Source organism: Choloepus didactylus, chromosome 14 (genome assembly GCF_015220235.1).
Source record: "Choloepus didactylus isolate mChoDid1 chromosome 14, mChoDid1.pri, whole genome shotgun sequence".
NCBI lineage: Eukaryota > Metazoa > Chordata > Mammalia > Pilosa > Megalonychidae > Choloepus > Choloepus didactylus.
In genome coordinates, this window is record NC_051320.1 from 55,662,373 (window position 1) to 55,686,941 (window position 24,569).

A 24,569-nucleotide genomic window follows, 5' to 3' on the forward strand; every position below is an offset into this window, starting at 1 on the left:
GGTTCAATGCAATCCCAATCAAAACTCCAATACCCTACTTTGCAGACACAGAAAAGCCAATTATCAAATTTATTTGGAAGGGTAAGGGTTCCTGAATGGCTAAAGCATCTTAAAAAAAAAGAATGAAATTGGAGTACTCACACTTCCTGACTTTAAAGCTTATTATAAAGCCACAGTGGTCAAAACAACATGGTACTGGCACAAGCATAGCTATATAGACCAATGGAATCAAATTGAGAGCTCAAAAACAGATCCTCATATCTATAGCCAATTGCTTTTCAACAAGGCTGCCAAGTCACTCAGTTGGGAAAGAACAGTCTCTTCAACAAATGGTGCTGGGAGATCTAGATATATTTATGCAAAAGAACAAAGGAGGACCCTATCTCACACCATATACAAAAATTAAAATGGAACCAAGACCTAAATATAAGAACCAGGACTATAAAATTCCTAGAAGAAAATGTAAGGAAGCACATTCAAGATCTTATGTTAGACAACGGTTTCTAAGACTTGACAATCAAAGCTCAAGCAACAAAGGAAGAAAGATAAATGGGACCTCATCAATATTTAAAACTTTAATGCATCATAGGACTTTATCATGAAAGTTAAATGACAGCCTACACAATAGGAGGAAATATTTGGAAACCACATAACTGATAAGGGTTTAATATCTAGAATGTATTAAGAAATCCTACAACTCAACAATAAAAAGACAAACAACTCAATTAAAAATGGGAAAAAGACTTGAATAGACCTTTCTCCAAAGAGGATATACAAATGGCTAAAAAGCACAAGCAAAGATGCTCAACATCACTAGCTATTAGGGAAATGCAAATCAAAACCACTATGAGATACCAATTCATACCCACTAGAATGGCTACTATTAAAAGTCAGCAAATTACAAGTGTTGAAGAGGATGTGGAGAAATAGGAACACTCATTTCATTGCTGGTGGCAAGGTAAAATGGTGCAGCCTCACTGAAGACAGTTTGGCAGTTCCTCAGAAAGCTAAGTATAGAATTACCATATGACCCCGCCATCCCACTACTAAGTATATATCCAAAAGAATTGAAAGCAGGGACCCAAACAGACATTTTCACACGGATGTTCAAATCAGCAGCATTATTCACAATTGTCAAAAGATGGAAGCAACCCAAGTGTCCTTCAACTGATGAATGGATAAACAAAACGTAGCATATACATGCAATGCAATATTATTCAGTATTAAAAAGGAACTTAGTTTTGATTCATGTGACAACGTGAATGAACTCTGAAGACAATGAGTGAAATAAGCTAGACATAAAGGTCAAATATCGTATGATCTCACTGATTTGAAATAATTAGAATAAGAAAACTCACAGAGATAGAATCTAGAATATAGGTTACCAGGGGCTGGGTTGGGAGTAGAGGATTGGGAATTAATGCTTAAATTGAAAAGAATTTCAATTAGGTTGACTGTAAAGTTTTAGAAATGGATGGTGGTGACGGAATCACAATATTATCAGTGTAATTAACAGTATTGTATTATGTATTTGAATGTGACTAAAGGGAAATTTTAGGTTGTATATATGTCACTCAAATAAAAATTAAAAGATGAAACAGGACTATAAAGGAAAAAAAGGTAGAGAACTGCTGGTTTCATTGTGCATGAGAAGAGATGACAGACATGGTAGGAGGTATGAGATAATACAGGGTTATGTGCGTGATACTAAGGCATATGGCCTTTTTCCTGTAAAAAAGGGAATCATTATAATAGTCCTTTGATCACACTAGCAAAATCTTCAAATACAAATTAAAAAGTTAAACACACAATCAAATAATCTTTATTAGGGGAAACAGACATATAAACAAAAAATTACAATCAGTGTGATTAGTTCTGTTACAGAATTATGAACAAGCTACAGTGGTAGTACAGAAGAGGAAGTGATAACTTCTGTAGTTGCTTGTGGTGGTAACAGAGACTGGGGTAAGAGAAGAATTTGAATGACAGCTTCCCAGAGGAACAAAAGCCTGATCTGAATGTTTTTTTATCAGAAGACAGGAGAGCCTAGGACATATATCATGGTAAGTAGGGAACTTCTAGTTTACCAATCATAGGTTTACCCACAATATCAATGAAGGATTTAAGAAAAGGAGTAACGTGAGAAGGTCTGCATTGTGGAAAGATCACTCTTAGGACAATTGGATGGTGGCCACACAGGAGAAAGGAAAATTAATTAGGACCAGATGCGAAGTGATGAGGATCTGGAATATGGCAGTCATCCAATAGTGGGGAAAAGGAGGAAGAAATGTCTTAGAGAGGTGTTATGAAGAATCAGTGGAAACTCTGTTAGAACACACTTCCTGGGTACAGTAATATAAGGCAATTGTCTCTGATGGCAAAAACTGGGACTGGCTTATGCTAGTGGATACTTTGTCAAGAGGCCAAAAGTGAACAAGTAATTTATAATATAAAGATAACTGTCAATTAAAAATGTGAAAAAACTTAGTAAGTTTACTATTTTCTCAATTTATTCTAAGAACAAAACTGACTATGGAATACTTCTAAATACTGGTGTCAGACTTCAGAGTCACTATAGGGATGGGGCAGTGGGGAGAACAAAGGGAACAACAGAATTCTAATGCTTAAAAGTGTCCAAAACCACTACTTTAGAAGAAAGATGGTCTCTGAAGTATGTCTCCTGATGTTAGGAAATACATTTAAAATGTCTAACTCATTGGAAAATTAGGAGTGGCAGTTTCAACTTTAAAAATACTTTCTGGAAATGCATGAGACTGGAAGTCCAGTGCTTCTGATCGGGTAATCTGGGTCACAGTCCCTGGAGCTCCTGAGTAATGAGGTCTATAGATGGTGAAGATCTGTCCTCCCAGATCACTTCTTACACATTTCCTGGTCCCTCCAGCAAAGAGTATGAGAGTGTATTTCTGGGATATCTCTGTCGTAAGTATAGCTCTAGTTAATAAGGGGGCTTTGACCTTTTTGAAGTTCTTTTCTTGCTACCCAAACAGTTTATCTGTGGAGTGTTTTGTGTATCACCTGCATGAGAACACCAGGGGTATCTGTTAAAGAGGGAGAATCTGGGTCCTGTACAAGAACTACTGAATCAAGCTCTCAGGTAGCAAAAATGTCACAATCAAGTGTGATAACCACTGCTTTCATCTATACATGATTCCTTTAAAATTGGGGGTGGGGGTGGAGAAGGCTCTTCCTTTTATGTCTTGGGTCAACTTACTGGTAGGATTATTAGTCCCCTAACCAACTGCTGAATACATGTGCTAACCAAACATACTAAATGCTCAAGGAATATTTGTCGAATAATTACTTGAACATGACGTACCTCCTTAAGAACTGTGATAGGCAAAACATTTTGATTCTTCGGACCTAGATAGTAGTAGATTTATTCTAATTAAGTTTTAAAAATTTTATAGTCTTACATAGCATGTGTACAGAATAGTTGTAATTTTAAAACTATGGGAATAAAACAAGCCAAAGTTTATTTAGATAGTAGGCTTGCTCTAATGCATACCATCCAAAAATCACTTGAACTTCTCATGTCAGTTAAATTTGATTTAAAGAGTTCCTGTAAAAGAAAATAAATAGATCAAAACATAAGCAGCTATAGAAAATGTAAATCCAAAACAAGGAAAAAAAAAAAAAACCTTATATAGGGTTGTTGCAAGGATCAAAAAAGTTAGCAGATGTATTAGCATACTCTAAATGTTGGGGACACTATGAAGTTGATCTAAGGGTGGGGTATTTGGCAGAACAGTGCAGTAGTTAGGGTAATTACACCAGAAGATAAAAATGATGAGCAGGCAAAGATTAAGGCCTGCTCATCAAACCCTAGAACCACAGAACTGAGGATTTTGAGAAACCAAATGCTTAAGCTTCAAGACAAAAGATAAGAGAAAGGGAACATTACTGGGTTATTCAAGCATTGGGTCAATGGATTACATACAGACTATATCTGTACTATGACACTACTTTCTAAAACTACTGTTAAACTCTAGTATCAGAATCCAATCATAACTGCATAATCACATCAGTACTGTAGGGGAGAACAGGCTCCAGAGTGATTTGCAATTCTGTCTTTTATTTTCAATTCCTTCTTTATATTCCCAACTTAGAAAAACTGAGCTGGGAAAAACAGAGCCAGAGCCTATTCTTCCATATATATTCTTTGTGGAAGAGAAGAATAGATAAGGGGTAAACAGAAGCAATAAATGACTATTATCCAGAAGCCCTACTTCTCAGGAGACTGTGCCATTCAGAAGGGAGGCAAGGTATTCCTATGCATCATTCTGGTAGGGGGCGTATGTGAGGTGTGTGTGTGTGTGCTTGTGGTACATGTCTGTGTGTGCATGTGTGTTAGTGGGGCACGGGTGGGGGCAAGCAACTCTTACACTATGACTTACCTCACATCTATCAGCATCAGGGCATAAACAGTCATGAGTCCTCTCACTCTGGAAATGGGAAGAAGTGTCAGTATGTATCTTAGTCTTTCTCCTCAACAGAAGAGAGGATACAGAAGAGAGAAATACACACTGAAATTCTCCCAATTTGGGGGTCAGGGTAGTTTGGGGGAGGAAGGGAGTCTTCATCCTTCCCCACCCTCTATATCTATATGGCCAGGAAAGAGATGGATGTGCCAAGAAAAAGAAAGATAGGTCTGAAGACAGACCATCACTGGACACTCACTTTGGTTGGTATGGAAAGACAGGTTTTTTCTCAGTGACAAAGGTGAGGCAGTAGGCTTAAAATTTGTAAAAGATGATGTGCCTGCCCAGAAAAACAAGAGATAAGTAAAACAATGAATTAATCATTGGAAAAGTCCTCTGAAATTAATCTATGAAAGAAGACAACGAAGAAACCATGTAAGCAAAAAGCAAAACTCACCTGTAAGCAATTTCTTTTCCAGCTCTTCTTGAACTTTAAGAAGAATTCTCTCCTGTTCTAAGGCTTCTATGTACTTTGAATAGCACCAGGTGGGCTATAAAATAAAAAGAATTTCAAAGCTAATTCTGGAAAATTTTGCTCCAGAAAACAAACTGAAGGGAAAATGGCTTATATCAGCCCCATTATTTAAACTTTTTTATTGAAGTATAATACACAGAGGTATATATATTATAAATAGACTATTAGGTGATTTTTTTCAGAAACTGAACTTACTCATCTAACCTTTTAACTGAGTACCCCAAATTGTTATAAAAATACTTACGATAAAGGAACAGTACTTTTTCTATAGCCTTGACCTAAATTTTTATAATTCCTGGCACCTGGTTGAGAAGGGGGTTATGAAGGTGATGATGTATGATTTGCCAGTGAGTCAATGTCTCAAAAGCTTTATAGATATCTTGACAGTTACTCAGTCAATTTTATATATTCAATTTGATTAGGAATTTAGGGGCTTGGGAAAGATCCAAGTATGGGGGATAATTCTGTATTTGTATTAATTACATTTCTTCAATGTGCAAAATCTATCTGAAACAAATGCAAATATAGGATGCCCACACTTGCAAAATGGCAGTGTGTTATTACTTTACCAATTACTAACTTAATTCAGCACACACACCTTAAAGAGTAACAATAGTAATTTATATTTATAAAATCCCCTTGGTTTCCAAAAGCTTTTTAGTTTCTTACAACAATACTAAGATATATGGGACAGGATATCATCATCATCAACCCTGTCTTTCTTTTTAACAGATGAGGGAAAAAGGCTCAAAGGAGATTAGTGATTTCTTCATGCTTCAAGGTAATACTGACTTCTAAGTGACAGAGTAAAATTGAGACACCTGGTATCTCTAATTCCAGATTTCCCTTTATTTCCACACTGTGTTTCTGAAATTATATTGTAGTCATTTGCTAATGAATATATTTTGAATGACATTATTAGGTTTCATATACTTTTATATACACCTGTTTCAATACATGGTTCCACAAAATCGACTATTTCTCATGTCTCAATAATGACTTCATAGTCTATCAGTTATCTTAGCTGGGCCACTAAACTTACTTGACATTCCCAAATACCAAAAAGACTGCTTTTAAGTATCCTAAGATACAAAAACTTTCAGTACAAATGAACATAACTTAAACTCATGAAATTTCAGGGAAGTGATACTGATGTGCTAGTTATAAATGTAAATGTAAACATAAAAGCTATAAATGTACTAGTTGGTGGTCACATACTAGCAAATTTTGTGATCATTTCAAAGAATTAAGAAATTGAGACTACACATTTGGCATTCTTCTTTCTTCTCTTAACCCAAGAATATATTTTATTCTCTTTATTATATCTATCTTGTTCTCTCTTTTCCAATGAATAGTCGTGTCAAAATATGCAAAGTAAATTTTCTTCAGTTGTATCAAGAAATTATATTGTCGAGAATCAGCTGAAATTTTAAGTCTCTGAAGCCTCAAGAAAATTCTCTTTCTTCCAGCCTCTCCTACTAGTATAATTTTACCCTCATTTTACAATAAACACATCTCTACTACCATAAAATGATTGAGCTACTGCATTTCAACAATCAATGCTCTACAGAAGTAGTGATATCTGTTAAATCTTTCCTGCTTACCTGTCGGCCATATGCTTGCAAGCCTATAAGTGAATCACTGACTAACGCAGTTGGTTTGGAAACAGACCCTGCAGTACTTGCATATTGTTTGATTCCATCCTGTAATTATATTAAATTAAGTTATTGCAAAAAAGGGATAATGCTATATTAACATAAACTTAAAGTTAAGGAGTCATAACATCATATGAAAAACTATTTTGTAGTTTGCACCACACATGAGGTTTCCCCAAGTCAATATCCTTATGACATAGTTTACTGTTTTGATCATTCATTTTCTTTCATACTAATATAAAAATATTAAAATATGTATGAGATATATTATGACCTAGAATATAAGTATCACCCCCAATTTCTAGCATCCAAGAAAAACCACTATAAACATTTTTGTGAATGTCTAAACACAATTCTCACTAGAGAAGATGCATAGATATAAATCAATAATTTAATATTTATAATTATATATTTTATCAATATAATTTTATATAAATGGAATAAAACTGTAGATGATCTTTTTAAATCTGGTTTTTCATACACAATATGTTGTGAAAATGTTTCTATGTGAATAAATACAGAACTGGAATGTTAAGCTCTGAGAGGGGAGGGTCTTTGCCCTGTTTACCATTCTAAAACAGTGCCTGCCAAAAAGTATGCTCTGAAATATTTGAATGATGAAATGACTACTCTATATCATCATATTCCATAGGTGAATACTAAAGTGAACGGATTTCCACAGAGAATTTCATTAATTCCTACTATTAGAAATTTAGGTTGTGTTCTAGTGTGCTAATGCTGCCAAAATGCATAACACCAGAAATGGATTGGCTTTTATAAAAGGGGGTTTATTTAGTTACACAGTTACAGTCTTAAGGCCATAAAGTGTCCAAGGTAACACATCAACCATCAGGTACCTTCACTGGATGATGGCCAATGGCATCTAGAAAACCTCTGTGCTGGGAAGGCACGTGGCTGGCGTCTGCTCCAGAGTTCTGGTTTCAAAACGGCTTTCTCCCAGGACGTTCCTCCCTAGCTGCAGTTCCTCAAAAATGTCACTCTTAGTTGCTCTTGGGGCGTTTTCCCTCTCTTGGCTTCTCTGGAGCTAAAGTCTGCTTTCAACGGCCGTCTTCAAACTGTCTCTCATCTACAGCTACTCTCTCAGCTCCTGTGCATTCTTCAAAGTGTCCCTCTTGGCTGCAGTTCCTCTTCAAAATGTCACTCTCAGCTGCACTGAGTTCCTTCTGTTTGTCAGCTCATTTATATGGCTCCAGCGATTTAATTTAGACCCACCCTTAATGGGTGGGGTAATACCTCTATGGAAATTATCCAATCCGAGTCATCACCCACAGTTGGGTGGGGCGCATCTCCACGGAGACACTCAAAGAATTACAATCTAATCAACACTGATACATCTGCCCACACAAGATTACATCAAAGATAATGGCATTCTGGGGGACATAATACATTCAAACCAGCACAGGTTGTTTTCGTTTTTTTTTACTATTATGAATGATGCTTTGTACATACATCTTCCTGTATTTTTCTGATTTACTCCTTTAGAATAAACTTCTAAAAGCAGATTTGCTGGATGAAAAATAATGAACATTTTAAACAATATATGTTGTCAAACTGCCATCAGAAAGGAAGTACCATTTTATATTCCCCAATAATGTATGAGTTTGCATGCCTCTTTCTTAAGTCCTTGACCAACACTGGGTACTGCCAACCTTTGCTTCTTTGCCAGTCTGCATATCTTTGGTCACCAACAAGGATGAACACCTTTTAATTATTATAGTCTTGTATTTCTTTTTTGAATTGCCTCTTCATGCCCTTTGCCCAATTTTCTATTAAGAGTACTTATTTTTCTATGATTTATTTTTACAACTTGCATCACACTTATGTTTCTTCATTTGTCTTTTAGCCTTGTTTATTTTTTGTCACTTAAAATTTAGTTAAATCACTGTGATCCTTTGTTAATAAACTTGCCACTGTTCATTTTAAGATCTTGATATTAAAACCAGATGATATGCTACTAGATGAGACTTTTAATGAGATTCTCTTTCTCCTAGTATTTCTTTACCTCACATTACCTAGTTCCATCTGATTATTTCATAAGAATAAGAAATGGAGATTATATTTGATATTATTATTTTTGTTACAAAGGAAAATTACTGCCACAATATTAATAAAACTAACACTTGTTTTGACATGCATTGTACTTCACATATACTATCTTATTTAATCCCATCTGTGATGTAGGATCTATTACAATCTTTATTTTATTGAAAAACTTAGGTTTTAGGGAGTTAAGTGGTTTCCCTAAGATGACAGAAGTAATAAATGGTAAAGCCAGGATAGGAAACAATTATGTCTAACCCAAGACCACACTCCTATCCACTATTCCATACTGGATAAAATACCATGCAATTATATGGTGGTACAGCTTGCACAGAAATTTTAGACCCATCGTTTCAATGAATCCCTCTCAAATCATGTGACATTAATGTTATTACCATTCGTTGATAGATGAAATCAAGGTTCAGAGAGTTAAGACTCATGCCCAAGGTTACCTAGTTGCAAAGATAGAACCTGAACCAGGGAAGTTCAATGCTTTTCATAGAAACAGATTTTTTTTTCTGAGTATATATTTTTATGCTACAAAAAATTATGGGAACTTCTGGGAAGATGGGGGAGTAGGTGAGGAGGAATGGGCTTCTTTTCCATCAAAGTAACTAGAAAGGGGCCGGAGGGCACCAGGGACCATGGTTTGGGGTGTGACCAGCCATAGAGGGTCCCCCACAGTATGTAAATGGGACATTGGAAAAAACAAAGAGAGACAGTGGCTCCAGGGATGCAGTGTGTTCCTGGCAGACCCCCTACCCCCACCCCAGCTGGCAGCAACAAAACCACCACTGGGCAAGGGAGTGAGCAGCGGCTCTCCATTCCCATGCACCTACCTTGACAGTTTGCTGGGGGGTGATTCTCCTTAGCCAGACAGTGGGGAGCTCCCATGAGGGAACCCAGCAGGCAGTGTTTGCTCTCCCCCCATGGAACTGGGGGAGGGGTTGCAATGGTGAGAAGCGGGGAAGGGAGAGGCACCATTCCAGCAATCAAGAGCCCCTTCCACACCCCAGAGACTCCTGAGCGCAAGGCAGGCAAAGAACCAGCAGGCAGGGCCCACATTCCATCTGTGGGGTGCCCTTGATCACACTCCCTGCCTACCTACTCAGGGCCCACATCATAACCCTAGGACAGGCATTCCCCAGTGCACATGGAGAATGGGTGCACTGATTGGATCTCCACCCACCGCACAGAAGTTAGGGGAAGACCTACTTGAGAGTGGTACCTGTTGGTAGGTCAGGGAAACTGCACTCCAGCAAGCAGTGCCTCAAGAGTGTCACCTGCTGATAGGATTGGGAAAATGCACTCCAGCAAACAAAATTATATATAAATGCTTAAATAATTCTGCACTTCCCAAAGTAACCTTATCAAGACAAGCAAATGCCCTGAAGTCAACAGATAATTACAAAGCACTTGAAGGATCTAGAAGACACGGACAAGCCAAACGAATACCTGAAACTATCAAACTACAACCCAGAACCCTTGAATCTTGAAGATGATTGTGTAACAATGCAGCTTATGAGAGGTGACAATGTTATTGGGAAAGTCATGTGGATCACACTCCCCTTTGTCCTGTGTATGGATGGATGAATAGAAAAACGGGGGCAAAAAAAAAAAAAAAGGCAACCAGTGCTCTTTTTTATTTTAATTGTTGTTTTTCACTTTAATTTTTATTCTTATTATTTTTGTGTGTGAGGTAATGAAAATGTTCAAACATTAATTTTGGTGATGAACGTGCAACTATATAATGGTACTGTGAACAACTGATTGTGTTTTGTACGACTGCATGGTATGTGAATTTATCTCAATAAAATTGAATTAAAAAAAACCTGCAGGAGACACAAAATTTGGAGCAATTAATTAAATAATTACAAACAAATCTCCAAAACGACTTCAACAAGATGGCTAAAAATATAAAGGAAACCAAGAAGATTCTACAAGAGCATGAAGAAGAATCTGAACGAGTCAATAAAAAAATAGCAGATCTCATGGAAATAACAGACACTGTGGCTCAAATTAAAAATATACTAGATACAGAATAGCAGATTTGAAGAGGCAGAAGAAAAGATAATAATTTAATGCAAGCAAACAAAAGAACAAATGGGGAAAAATAAAAAAAATTTGAAATAGACCTCAGAGAAATGATGGACAACATGAAGTGAACAAATAAAAGAATCATTGGTGTCCTAGGAGAAAAGAAGGGTAAAGGGCTAGGAAAGTGTTTCAAGACATACTTGAAAACTTCTCAAACCATCTGAATGACATAAATATGCAAATCAAAGATGCTCAGTGAACTTTAAACAGAATAAATCCAAAAAAACCTGCTCCAAGACATATACTGATTAGATTGTCAAATGCTGAAGAGGAGAAACTACTGAAAGCAGCAAGACAGAAGTGATTCACCACATACAAGGGAAACAACATAAGACTAAAGCATTGACTTTACTCAGCGGGCACCATGGAGCCAAGAAGGCAGTGGTATGACATATTTCAGAGTCTGAAAGAGAAAAACTGCCAGCCAAGAATTCTTTATCCAGCAAATCTCTCCTTCAAAATTCAGGGACAGTTTAAAATTTTCACAAACAAATGCTAAGAGAATTTATTAACAAGAGACGTACTCTGCAAGAAATATTAAAAGGAGCTCTACCAGCTGAGAAAAAAAGAAAGGAGAGAGAGGTCTGGAGAAGAGTAAAGAACTGAGGAGTTATTAGCAAGGGTAAGTTAAAGGAAAAAAAAAGAGGGGGGAAAAATAGGTCTAACAACTAAAAACCAAAGGATAAGCGGCTAGTTCAAGAACTCCCTTCAGAGTAATAATTTTGAACGTGAATGGATTAAAGTCTCCAATTAAAAGATAAAGACTGGAATAATGGATTAAAAAATATGACCCATCAAGAAGCTGTTTACAAGAGACTCATCTTTGACCCTGAGACATACAGACAATATAAGTAAAAGGATGGAAAAAAATATTCTAAACAAACCATAATCAAAAGAAAGCTGGGGTAGCTATACTAATATTGGACAAAACAGACTTTAAATGCAAAGATGTCATAAGAGACAAAGAAGGATCCGATATATTTATAAAAGGAATAATTCACCAAGAAGAAATAACAGTCATATATGTTTACGCACCCAATCAAGGAGCTCCAAAATACATGAGACAAACATTGGCTAAACTGAAGACAGCAATAGACACATCTACAATAATAGTGGGAGACGTCAATACACCACTCTCTTCTATAGATAGAACAACTAGACAGAGGACCAATAAGGAAATTCAGAAACTAAACAATTTGATAAATGAATTAGACTTAACAGACATATACAGATCGTTACATCCCAAAGTACCAGGAAATACATGCTTCTTTACTGCCCATGGAACGTTTTCCAGGATAGATCATATGCTGGGGAACAAAATAAGTCTTCATAAATTTGAAAAGATTAGAATTATTCAAAGCACATTCTCTGACCACAATGGAATGCAAAGAAATGAACAACCACCAAAGAACCAGTTCTTTCACAAATACATGGAGATTAAACAACACACTCCTAAACAACAAGTGGGTCAAAGAAAAAACTGCAAGAGACATTGGTAAATATCTAGAGACAAACGAAAATGAGAACACAACATATCAAAACCTGTGGGATGCAGCAAAGGCAGTGCTGAGAGGGAAATTTATAGCTCTAAATGCATATATTAAAAAGCAAGAAGGGGATAAAACTAAAGATCTAACTGAACAACTGAAGAGGCTAGAGAACAATCAGCAAACTAACCCTAAAGCAAGTAGACAAAAGGAAATAACAAAGATTAGATTAGAGCAGAAATAAACATGCTGGAGAACCAAAAAAAAAAAAAAAAAAAAAAAAAAACAATAGAGAGAATTAAAAAAACAAAAGTTGGTCTTTAGAAGATCAACAACATTGACAGACCCTTAGCAAGACTGACAAAGTAAAAAAGAGATAAGCCCAAAATAAACAGAATCAGAAATGAGAAGGAGATAATTACTACAGATCCTGAAGAAATTTTTAAAAAAAAATCATAAGAGGATACTACAAACAACTGTATGCCAACAAGCTGCACAATTTAGAGAAAATGACAATTTCCTGGAAACACATGAACATACTAGACTGACCCAAGAAGAAACAGAAGACCTCAACAAACGAATCACAAGCAAAGAGATCCAATCAGTCATCAAAAATCTACCTACAAATAAAAGCCCAGGGACAGATGACTTCACAGGAGAATTTTACCAAAATTTTCAAAAAGAATTGACACCATTCCTGCTCAAACGCTTTTTTAAAACCTGAAGGAAAAGGAACACTAAGTGATTCATTTAATGAAGCTAATATCACTCTGGATCCAAAACCAGATAAAGATACTACAAAAAAGGAAAACTACAGGCCAATCTCCCTAATGAACATAGATGCAAAAATCCTAAACAAAATACTTGCAAATTGAATCCAAAGGCACACTGAAATAAGAAAATCAATTAATTTAATTCAACACATTAACAAATCAAAAGAGAAAAATCAAACGATCATCTCAATAGATGCTGAAAAAGCATTTGACAAAATTCAATATCCCTCTTTGATAAAAACATTTCAAAAGGTAGGAACTGAAGGAAACTTCCTCAATATGATAAAGGGCATATATGAAAAACCCACAGCCAGCATAGTACTCAACAGAAGAGGCCAAAAGCCTTCCCCCTAAGATTGGGAATGAGACAAGGATGCCCACTGTCACCTCTATTATTCAACACTGTGCTAGAAGTTCTGGCCAGAGCAATTTGCCAAGGTAAAGATATAACAGGTATCCAAATTGGAAAGGAAGAAGCAAAACTGTCATTATTTGCAGATGATATGATCTTATATTTGAAAAATCCTGAGAATTTGACTACAAAGATACTTGAGCTAATAAACAAATTCTGCAGTGGCGGAATATAAGGTTAATACACATAAGTCTGTGTATTAGTTAGGGTTCTCTATGGAAATGGAATCAACAAGAGATATTTATAAATATATCTATAAAGATAAGATTTATAGAAGTGTCTCATGCAACTGTGGATATGCATGAATCCAAATTCTAAAGGGCAGGCAGCAAACTGGCAACTCCAATGAACATGTTCAATGAACTTCTCGGGCAGCAAACTGGCAACTTCAATGAACGTGTTCGATGAACTACTCAGGAAACAAACTGGCAACTTCGACAAAGTCCTCAGGAAATCCTTCGCTGGTGTTCTAGTTTGCTAATGCTTCCGGAATGCAAAACACCAGAGACGGATTGGCTTTTATAAAAGGGGGGTTATTTGGTTACACAGTTACAGTCTTAAGGCCATAAAGTGTCCAAGGTAACATATCAGCAATCGGGTACCTTCACTGGAGGATGGCCAATGGTGTCCGGAAAACCTCTGTTAGCTGGGAAGGCACGTGGCTGGTGTCTGCTCCAAAGTTCTGGTTTCAAAGTGGCTTTCTCCCAGGACATTCTTCTCTAGGCTGCAGTTCCTCAAAAATGTCACTCTTAGTTGCACTTGGGGTATTTGTCCTCTCTCAGCTTCTCTGGAGCAATGGTCTGCTTTCAACAGCTGTCTTCAAACTGCAGTTTCTCTCTGAGCTTCTGGGCATTCTTTAGAGTGTCCCTCTTGGCTGTAGCAACTTGCTCCTTCTGTCTGATCTTATATAATGCTCCAGTAATTTAATTCAGACCCACCCTGAATGGGTGGGCCAACACCTCCATGGAAATTATCTCATCAGGGTCATCACCCACAGTTGGGTGGGCACATCTCCATGGAAACACTCAAAGAATTACAATATAATTAACACTGATAGGTCTGCCGACACAAGATTACATCAAAGATAATGGCATTTGGGGGGGACATAATACATTCAACTTGGCACAGCTGATTAGCCGAAGAAGAAGTAGTGAAGGTCCTCTATCTGTCTCGCTTAAAAGTCTTCAACTGATTGGATTAAATCCAGTTGACTACATTCTCATTGTGGAAGACATGCCCTTCATTGACATCATCAGTCACAGCTGCAGTCAATTGACTGATGATTTAACAAACCAGCCTTCTGGCTTATCAAGCAGCCACAAACATCCTCAAAGCAATGGTTAGGCCAGTGCTTGCTTAACCAGACACCTGGGTACCATCACCTGGCCAAGTTGATACGTGAACCTAACCATCACAGTCAGTAATGTTCCTATACACTAGTAATGACCTAACTGAAGAGACAATCCAAAAAAAAAAAAATTCCATTCACAATAGCAACTAACAAAATCAAGTACCTAAGAACTTAACCAAGGACATAAAAGACCTCTACACAGAATATTACAAAATTTTACTAAAAGAAATAAAAAAGACCTAAATAGGTAGAAAAATATTCCATGCTCATGCATAGGAAGAGTAAACATTGTTAAGATGTCAATTCTACCCAAACTGATCTACAGATTCAATGCAATCCAAATCCAAATTCCAACAACCTACTTTGCAGACTTGGAAAAGCTAGTTATCAAATTTATTTGGAAGGGAAAGGGGCCTCAAATTGCCAAAAACATCCTAAAAAAGAAGAACGAATTGGGAGGACCTAAACTTCCAGACTTTGAAGCCTACCATAAAGCTACAGTGGTCAAAACAGCTATAGTGGCATAAAGATAGAAATATTGATCAAAGGAATTGCCCTTTATCATATTGAGGAAGTTTCCTTCAATTCCTACCTTTTGAAGTGTTTTTATCAGAAAAGGATGCCAGATTTTGTCAAATGCTTTTTCAGCATCTATTGAGATGATCATTTGATTCTTCCCTTTTGATTTGTTAATGTGTTGTAATACATTGATTGATTTTCTTATGTTGAACCATCCTTGCATGCCTGGAATGAACCCCACTTGGTCATGATGTATGATTTTTTTAATGTGTCTGGATTCAACTTGCAAGAATTTTGTTGAGAAGTTTTGTGTCTATATTCATGAGGGAGGTTGGCCTGTAGTTTTTCTTTCTTGTAGCATCTTTTCCTGGTTTTGGTATTACAGGGATGTTAGCTTCATAAAATCAGTTAGGTAGTGTTCCGTTTTCTTCAATGTTTTGAAAGAGAAGTAAGATTGGTGTCAGTTCTTTTTGGAAAGTTTGGTAGAATTCCCATGAGCCATCTGGCCCTCAGCTTTCATGGGAAGCTTTCTGATGACTGATTGGATCTCTTTGCTTGTGATTGGTTTGTTGAGGTCTTCTATTTCTTCTCTGGTCATTCTAGGTTGTTGATGTGTTTCCAGGATATTGTCCATTTCCTCTAAATTATCTAGTTTGTTGGTATACAGATCTTCATAGTATCCTCATGATTTTTTAAATTTCTTCAGGATCCGCAGTAATGTCCCCTTTCTCATTTATTATTTTGTTTATTTGGGTCTTCTTTCTTTTTGATTTTTGTCAGTCTAGCTAAGGGCTTGTCAATCTTGTTGATCTCAAAGAACCAACTTTTGGCTTTATTTATTCTATTGTTTTTGTTGTTGTTGTTGTTTCCCTATATCATTTATTTCTCCTTTAATCCTTATTTCTTTTCTTCTATTTGCTTTAGAATTAGTTTGCTGTTCATTTTTTAGCTTCTTCAGTTGTTCCATTAGTTCTTTGATTTTAGCTTTCTTATTTTTTAATGTATGCATTTAGAGCTATAAATTTCCCCCTCAATACCACCTTTTCTACATCCCATAAGTCTTGATATCTTGTGCTCTCATTTTTATTCATCTCTAGATATTTAGCAATTTCTCTTGCAATTACTTAACTCACTGATTGTTTAGGAGTATGTTGTTTAACCTCCAAATGTTTGTGAATGTTCTAGATATTTGACGGTTATTGACTTCTAGTTGTATTGCATTGTGATCAGAGAATGTGCTTTGAGTGATTTCAATCTTTTTAAATTTATTGAGGTTTGTTTTATGCCCAGCATATGATCTACCCTGGAGAAAGTTTTAGATAACATATTTACCATCTGTGTTGGTTAGGTTCATGTGTCAACTTAGCCAGGTGACAGTGCCCAGGTGCTGGTCAAGCAAGCACTTGCCTACCAATTACTGCAAGGACATTTGTGGCTGATTAATAAACCAGAAGGCTGTTTTATTAAATCATCAGTCAACTGACTGCACCTGTGACTGATTACATCAACAAAGTGCATGTCTACTGCAATGAGAGAATTCAAACAGCTGGATTTAATCCAATCAGTTGAAGACTTCTAAGGGAGAAAGAGAGAGAACCCTCACTTCTTCTTCAGCTAGTCAGCATCTCCTGAGGAGTTCATCGAACACCTTCATCAGAGTTGCCAGTTTGTTGCCTGTCCAAATACACAATTTGGACTTGTGTATCCTGCCCTATGGAATCTGGACTCACGCATCCCCACAGTTGCGTGAGACACTTATAAAATCTTATATTTACAGATATCTCTTTGTTGGTTCTGTTTTCCTAGAGAACCGTAATAATACACCATCTATCTAAGCAATAAGAAAGTATTTAAAGGCACACTTAGAGCTGTGAAGTTCTTATTCAGAGCTTAGGGTACAGTAAGAGGTCTTTATAGTCTTCTCACTTCTATCTTCATTTATTCAATAAATATCTATTGGGGCCATTTTTTAAAATCTTCTTTTTTAAGACTAACAAACTTATCTCTTCTATGAAGTTCCTCCCCTCTTTCTCTCAAAAAACTGCTCCTGTTCTGTGGTCTCAAAAGTTTTTTGTTTCTATCCCTTGCAGTTAAGTGTATATGTGTGTCTATCTACCCTCACACTATGTATAAATTAAATTCATATCCCCATCACCTTGCCTAGGAATGATATGTAGTGGATGCTCAAAAAAATCTGGTGAAAGAAGGAAAAAAGGATTAGGATGGGAAGCTCTGTTCTGTAGAAATTGCAGCAAACTCATGTGAGGCTAATTTTTTTAACCAGCTGTGAGTAGTGAATCTATTCACAGGCCACAGATGGAATCAAAGATGAGCTTCAAGCAGACGTAAGTTGGGCAACATTTTATTTTTTCCCTTAAATCAACCCTTCAAATATCTTCTGGATGAGTTGTACTGAGTCTACAAACTTAGGATCACATTTATGCAGCTCAGTTGGATACAGACTTGCCTCCAGGAGCTGAAGAAGGTTGATGTGAGAACTTTCATTCAATGAATTCCGTTCCATATCAGATTACATTTTTATATTGGGACTGATGTATAGTTGGTTTGAGAAGAAAGTCAAATTTGGTGTTATTTGATCAATTATTTATCACCTAACTATTGGAAGGGAAATCAAGGAGGAAAAATTTAATTAAATAATCAAAAAATTATATTTACTTTAATAATAAGCTCTGATTATTATATATGAATATGAATATTACCCATGTATATAGAATTCATAATACATCAATAAAAATAAAAGAAGCCACATTATGAAGAACTGACTCAGAAGAAGCAAACTTTTTTAGGCACCTCCTCCTATTTTATGAATCCCATGTCTTCTCTAAATCCCATTCTATGCTGGGAAAATCCTCAACCTCCAGATGTTACACAACATCAAGCAATAATATGCTTCTCAAAGTCTGATCTATTTACTCTGTTGTGTCATTCATGTATTATTATTATATATTAAACGCATGGAGAAATATTTGTAGCACATACATAAGAAAGAAATAATATCTATACCTCCAAAGATTAAGAAATAAACATTATCAGCACCTTCAGCATGTCTTTTTTGTCACTTCCCAATTCAATTCATCTCCACCCCACCCACAAAGGTAACCACTTTACTGAATATAAAGTGTTTATCATTTTCTTTTCTTGCTTATAACTTACCAATTTTGTATGCACTCCTAAAAATATTGTATTGCTTAGTTCCGCATGGTTTTGAACTTTAAGTAGAATTTACTGCTTGTATTCTTTTGCAACTTTTTCACTCAGCATTATGTTCTTGATGTTAAAACAATTCTAGCTATAGTTGGCTTCTCATCACAACATAGAATTCCACTATATGAATTGAAGAACCAAAGCAATCCTCCAACAGAATTTCCAAAGAAATTCATGCCAAGACACAACATAATCAAAATTCTGAAAACTAAAGACAAAGAAAAAATCTTGAAAGTAGTAAGTGAGAAATAGCTTACCTATAGGGAGAGAAAAGAGTAAAAGAAGGACTATTGGAACATCAGGAATGTAGACACATCAATAGAAAGAGCAAAAATATAGGTAAATGAATTAGACTTTCCTTCTTCCAATAAGTTTTCTAACTTAGTTTAAAGTTGAAGCAAAAATTATATTATCTGATGTGGTTCTTAATATATGTTGTGGAAATATTTTAGATAATTACAGACAAGTGAAAAAAAAGGGAGGTAACTCGAACTGATCAAATGTCGAGACCAGTAATGTGACAGCTTATGTAGATATGATGTAATACCTCCAGCAACCACTAAAATATCTGAACAAAGAGATTCCCTTAGAAACCGTAGATAAACAAAAATGGAATTCTCAGAAATATTCAAGCAACTCACAGGAAGGCACAAAAATGGAAATAGAAATGAAAGAGGGAACAAAGAGAAGACAAGAAATAAAATGGCAGACTTAAGCCCTAATCTATCAATAATTACCTTAAATATAAATGGATTAAATTATTAATTAAAAGAGTGTGGCAGAGTGGATTAGCAATTAAAAGAGAGATTGGCAGAGTTGGTCAAGAAAAACCAAACATGACCCAACTATATGCTATCTACAGGAAACAATTCATATATAACAATATTGGTAGTTTGAGAGTAAATGAAAGGAAAAAGATAAACCACGCAAACATCAAAAGAAAGAAAGATGGTTCAGCAGCTTTGGAGTAATCTGGCAGTTCCTCAAACGGTTAAACTCTCCATTTCTTATTCTTTTGAAGGAATCAGATGGAGCTACGTAATCTGAAGAAAGGTAAAGCTAGGTGAAAGAGAATCTCATTTAAAAAGTCTCTTCTGGTTTCATGTCATCTAGTTTTAATATCAAGTACTTAAAATGAACAGCGGCAAATTCATTAACAAAGGATCACACTGATTTAACATAGAGTTACCGTATAACCCAACATTTCCACATCTAAGTATATACCCAAAAGAAATGAAAACATATTTCCATATAAAAGTTGTACACAGATGCTCAAAGCAGCATTATTACCCAGAACCCATGAATCTCGAAGACAGTTGTATAAAAATGTAGCTTATGAGGGGTGACAATGGGATTGGGAAAGCCATAAGGACCACACTCCACTTTGTCTAGTTTATGGATGGATGAGTAGAAAAATAGGGGAAGGAAAGAAACAGACAAAGGTACCCAGTGTTCTTTTTTACTTCAATTGCTCTTTTTCACTCTAATTATTATTCTTGTTATTTTTGTGTGTGTGCTAATGAAGGTGTCAGGGATTGATTTAGGTGATGAATGTACAACTATGTAATGGTACTGTAAACAATCGAAAGTATGATTTGTTTTGTATGACTGAGTGGTATGTGAATATATCTCAATAAAATGAAGATAAAAAAAGCATTTGAAAAACAACAACAACAAAAAAAAACAAAACAAACAAACAAACAAACAAAAAAAGCAGCATTATTACCAATAGCCAAGGAGTGGTAACAACCTAAGTGTCCATCAACTGACAAATGGATAAACAAAATGTGGCCTATCTATACAATGGAATATTACTCAGCCATAAAAAGAAATGAAATATGGATACATGCTACAACATGGACAAACCTTGAAAACATTACACTAAGCAAAAGAAGCCAGTCCCACAAAAGACCATATAATATATTGTTTAATTTATATGAAATGTACAGAATAGGCAAATTCCTAGAGACAAAAAATAGGTTAGTGGTTGCCAAGCACTAGGGGGAACAGAAAATTGAGAGTGACTGTTAATGGTTATGGTGTTTCTTTTGGGGTGTTGAAATTGTTCTAAACTTAAGTGGTGATGGCTATACAACTCTGTGGAATATATTAAAACCATTAATGTTGTCTGCAGTACTGTTTGTAAAGGTGAAAACTGGAAACAAATATCCAACAATATGAAAATAGTTAACTAAAAATAGCATATTTATTCATATGATGAAATAGTATACAGAAATTAAGTTGAATAAACTAAATCTAAGTACATTATTGTGGGTAGAAATAAAAAACATAATGTTGAATGTAAAAAACAAGATGTAGAAAAAGATGTGTTGCACAATATGGTACCATTTGTGTAAGTTAAAAAAACATAAAAAATAGTCCTCTGTAATATTTATGACTGCATATACATATATAAAAAAATATTTTTAAAAAGAGCCCCATGAACATATTCCAAATTTAGTGGTTGCTCTTTGGGACGGGGAAGGATAATAGAATTCAGCCCTGAGGTTAAAAGAGAATTTACTCTACCTGCAATATTTTATTTCTCAAGTCCAAAAAGGCAAATGAGGCAAAATATTAACAGTGTTTATTTTGAACTGTGCAAATACAAGTGTTCATTTATTACTTTTGTATCTTTCCGTATCTTTTAAATTTCAAAAAAGGAGTAGGTTTAAACTTATAAGGATGAGCTACAACATAGACAACTGATTAATATAAGAGATAGATGGATGAATGGACTAACAGACAGATTGGCAGAGCCAAAACTCATATTTTCAACTTTCACAGCCAACGTTATCATTCTGTAATTTTAGAATTGAAAATGCTACCCCCAAGTTCCTGGTATTTGTTCATTTGTTCATTCATTCACTCCTTCATTTATGCTATAAGTAATGATTAACAGTTGAGTGTATACTATGTGCTAGACACTGCTGTGGGCGCTCAAGAGACATAGATGAATTAGATACTGTCCTTGAGGATCTGAGTCCAGTGAGGATGACAGATGCAGCAAGGTCAATCAAAAGACAATATAAAGCATGTTCTAAGAGAGGTAGGAACATCACTGTAGTGGGAGTAGTTCACGTTTCCTAGGGGAGTCAGGGAAGCCTTCACATAGAAGAGACGACATTTGAATTGAATTTTGAGGAATTTGAAAGCAAGTCTGACACCTCTGACTGAAGACTTAAAAACCACTAAAATCTGTATTCTATAAATTCTCCTCTGAATCTTTCCCCAGCTCAAATTCTTTGAGAAATTCACACATCACATACCTTTTAAAAGTCTGACTGAACCCCAAATGAGTCTTGTCTCACCTTTCCAAATTTTTCATCATCCATGACTGCCAATTTTTTCTTCTGTTTAAATTCTTGTCTTCTCTCTAAAACACTCATAATTTTTTCATCAGTTAAATTCTTCCTAAATTCACAAAACTGAGGCCAAAATTTAAACAGAACCCCAAAAATTGTCATCTGTATAAAAAACAAAGTACGTCTCAGATTACCATTTTATACAAATGTACTCATTTAAACTTTAATTCACCATAATAATGGATTAACTACTCTGTCTTTAATATACAGCATGTTTCCTCCAACTTATTGTCTCCAGACATCTTGGTATAGTTTAGCTCAGCACATGCTTATCATCAATGTTTTTTATTACCAATGAGAAGTCTTTCTTTTAAAAAAACATAATGCTTAAAAGTCACTTTATTCTTTATGTTTCCTTAACCAATTGATTGTATTAATAAAGAATCCATTAGGTCTTTTTAAATAAGAAATTTATGTTTTCTTTTAAAACATATACTAGTTGATCTGCCACACACTTCGCTGTTTTATGTAAGTATTCCAAATATTCAGTTCATCAAGGGAAACTGCCCCCCCCCCTTTCTTTATTTTAGAGAAAGGAAATACCATTTTGCCTCTGGAAAAGCTCTTAAACAAAGCTGTAGATCTAAGAATAAATCTTGAGCAACTTTTAAATGATATAATCTCTATTTTATGTGAGAGCAAGTGAAGTAACATTTAAAAAGCAGAATGGTATCCTGGACAAATGCTTTCTAAGAGGACACTCTACATTAAGTGATTAATTGTGATATTTATAGAGATAAGACTTGTTGCTCAAATTCCCATGCCAAGTTTTTCCATTAGTTCCAGAGGCACATGTTACTTCCAAGAAGGTAGGACTTTCCACATCAGATCAACGAGTCCAACATCTTGCTGCTAGGAATGGCCTTTATTTAATGCCCTGGAGAAAAATGAACCATCCCATTAGGCTTCAAGCCAATTCTTTCAGGAAAAGAAGAATTTTTTAAAAAGTAAATGCTGCAGTGATCAAGAAAGCCCTAAAATTGGCAGATTTTATTACTCCTCTTTTCAGTATATGAATGTTATTATTAATTTTTAAATTATTTACTCCTTTTAAAATATAGCTTTATCAATGAATTCCATAACTTCTTGGTGTTGTGAACTTTAAAAACCAGAAATATTTTATTTAATAAAATTCAGGATTTTATATTTATATGCCATTCACTTCATTAAGTAATCCCGTTCTAATGTTAATAGATCTCGGTAGTTTTTACCATGAATTCATAAACTGTGTAAACTCCTCCTTCCCAATATACTAAATGACTCTACCTCTTGCTTCTCTCTCCAAAACTTCAGTCATTTCCTGTTCTCAAATACATATATTTCCATCTAGGAGCCCTTCCTCTAAAAGTCACCCAAATAGGACATAATTTTTCAATGGAAGACATAAAATTACTCTTCTCCTAAAAACTATACTTGAGATTTGGGTTAATAATATATGTATTGGTCCCAAATACTATCCAGTACCTCCAGAATCCTAAAAGTTAACCAAATTGTGGGTAAGAAAATGTTTTAATAAATACAGTTACTTTGTTCACTGCCAGCAGCTGGGCAATGGTTTTAGTCTGAGTAAAAAAGACAAGAGAAAATCTGGCTAAATGATGAAAACTTCAAGCTATTTTTGTGTGGACAGGAGTGGGAAGTGGGGATAGGGAAAGGCTACCAGGACAACAATGTAAAAACATGCAGCCATTTTAAAATTTACTATTCAAAGCTTCTACTCAACTTTGCTCCCATTTCCAATTTGACCTCACTCCTGCCATGATAGAGTTCTTCTCACATCATTCATCCATGTGTTCCAAAGTATTTACTGAGCACTTACTCTGTGCCAGGCACTGGAGCAACAAAGGTAACTAAGAAATATTCCCTACCCTCAGACAGTTTACAACCTAATGGGAAAGTCAGACACAAGAATAATCACTTTCAATTTAGTGTGACAAGTGTTATGACATACACAAAATATTGTAGAAGCACAAGAGAGGGAATGATACTGCAAAAAGCCCAGGAGGGAAGAGAGCAATGCCATTTAAGGAATAACAAGTATTTCAGTTAAGGCTGGAGTACTAAGAAAGGTGGCTAGAATGACATGTAAGAGTATGGCCTTCATTCTGAGAGCAATGGGGGGAACTGAAATATTTTAAACAGAGAAGTAACATGATCAGATATACATATTAAAACAGAGAGCTCTGTCTGCAGTGAAGTGAATGATTTGGAGAGAGCCCAGGAGCAGGGAGTTTTCATAATCAATGTGAGAAATGTTACAGATCTGAACTGAGGTAGTGGAGTTGGAGATAAGTGTTCAGAATGACTGATAACAATGAGAAAAATTAGTAATTTTAGGAATTGGTTAGATGTGAGGTTAAGACAATGAAGGAAAAGAGAGGACAAAAAGATGGCAACTAGATCTCTGGCTTGTATGCCTGGGTAGGAAGTGGTGCCATTCTCTAAGACAGGAACCACAGGAGGAAGCAGAGATTTGGTGGGATGAGGACCCTAAACAAACAGTTCCTTTTTCTGAGGCTCCAAAATCCATACTCAGGATGTGCAAAACTTGGTTTTAGGAAATCAAGAACTCATAGTCTAGAGGACTCCAAAAAAGTCCATTGGCTGCAATCCCTGGAGAATGTGCCCAATCAACCAATGTAAACAGCTC

General features: G+C 35.7%; 1 protein-coding gene across 8 annotated transcripts in view; it reads right to left on the reverse strand.

Moving 5' to 3' along the window:
• The window catches only part of RGS22 (regulator of G protein signaling 22), a 235,743-nt gene that overhangs the window by 49,837 nt on the left and 161,337 nt on the right, over positions 1-24,569 (reverse strand). For 3 of the 8 annotated variants that reach the window (XM_037802561.1, XM_037802562.1, XM_037802560.1), the window contains exons 23-27: positions 21,866-22,021; positions 6,579-6,677; positions 4,897-4,990; positions 4,699-4,779; positions 4,416-4,463 (exon numbers count right to left, since the gene is read on the reverse strand). In XM_037802561.1, the coding sequence (XP_037658489.1) occupies positions 4,459-4,463; positions 4,699-4,779; positions 4,897-4,990; positions 6,579-6,677; positions 21,866-22,021 (435 nt within the window). In that variant the 3' untranslated portion in view covers positions 4,416-4,458. Of the gene's footprint in view, positions 1-1,810; positions 3,581-4,415; positions 4,464-4,698; positions 4,780-4,896; positions 4,991-6,578; positions 6,678-21,865; positions 22,022-24,569 lie in introns of those variants that run through there. The other 5 variants (XM_037802557.1, XM_037802564.1, XR_005211587.1 and 2 more) reach the window with 4 other exon arrangements.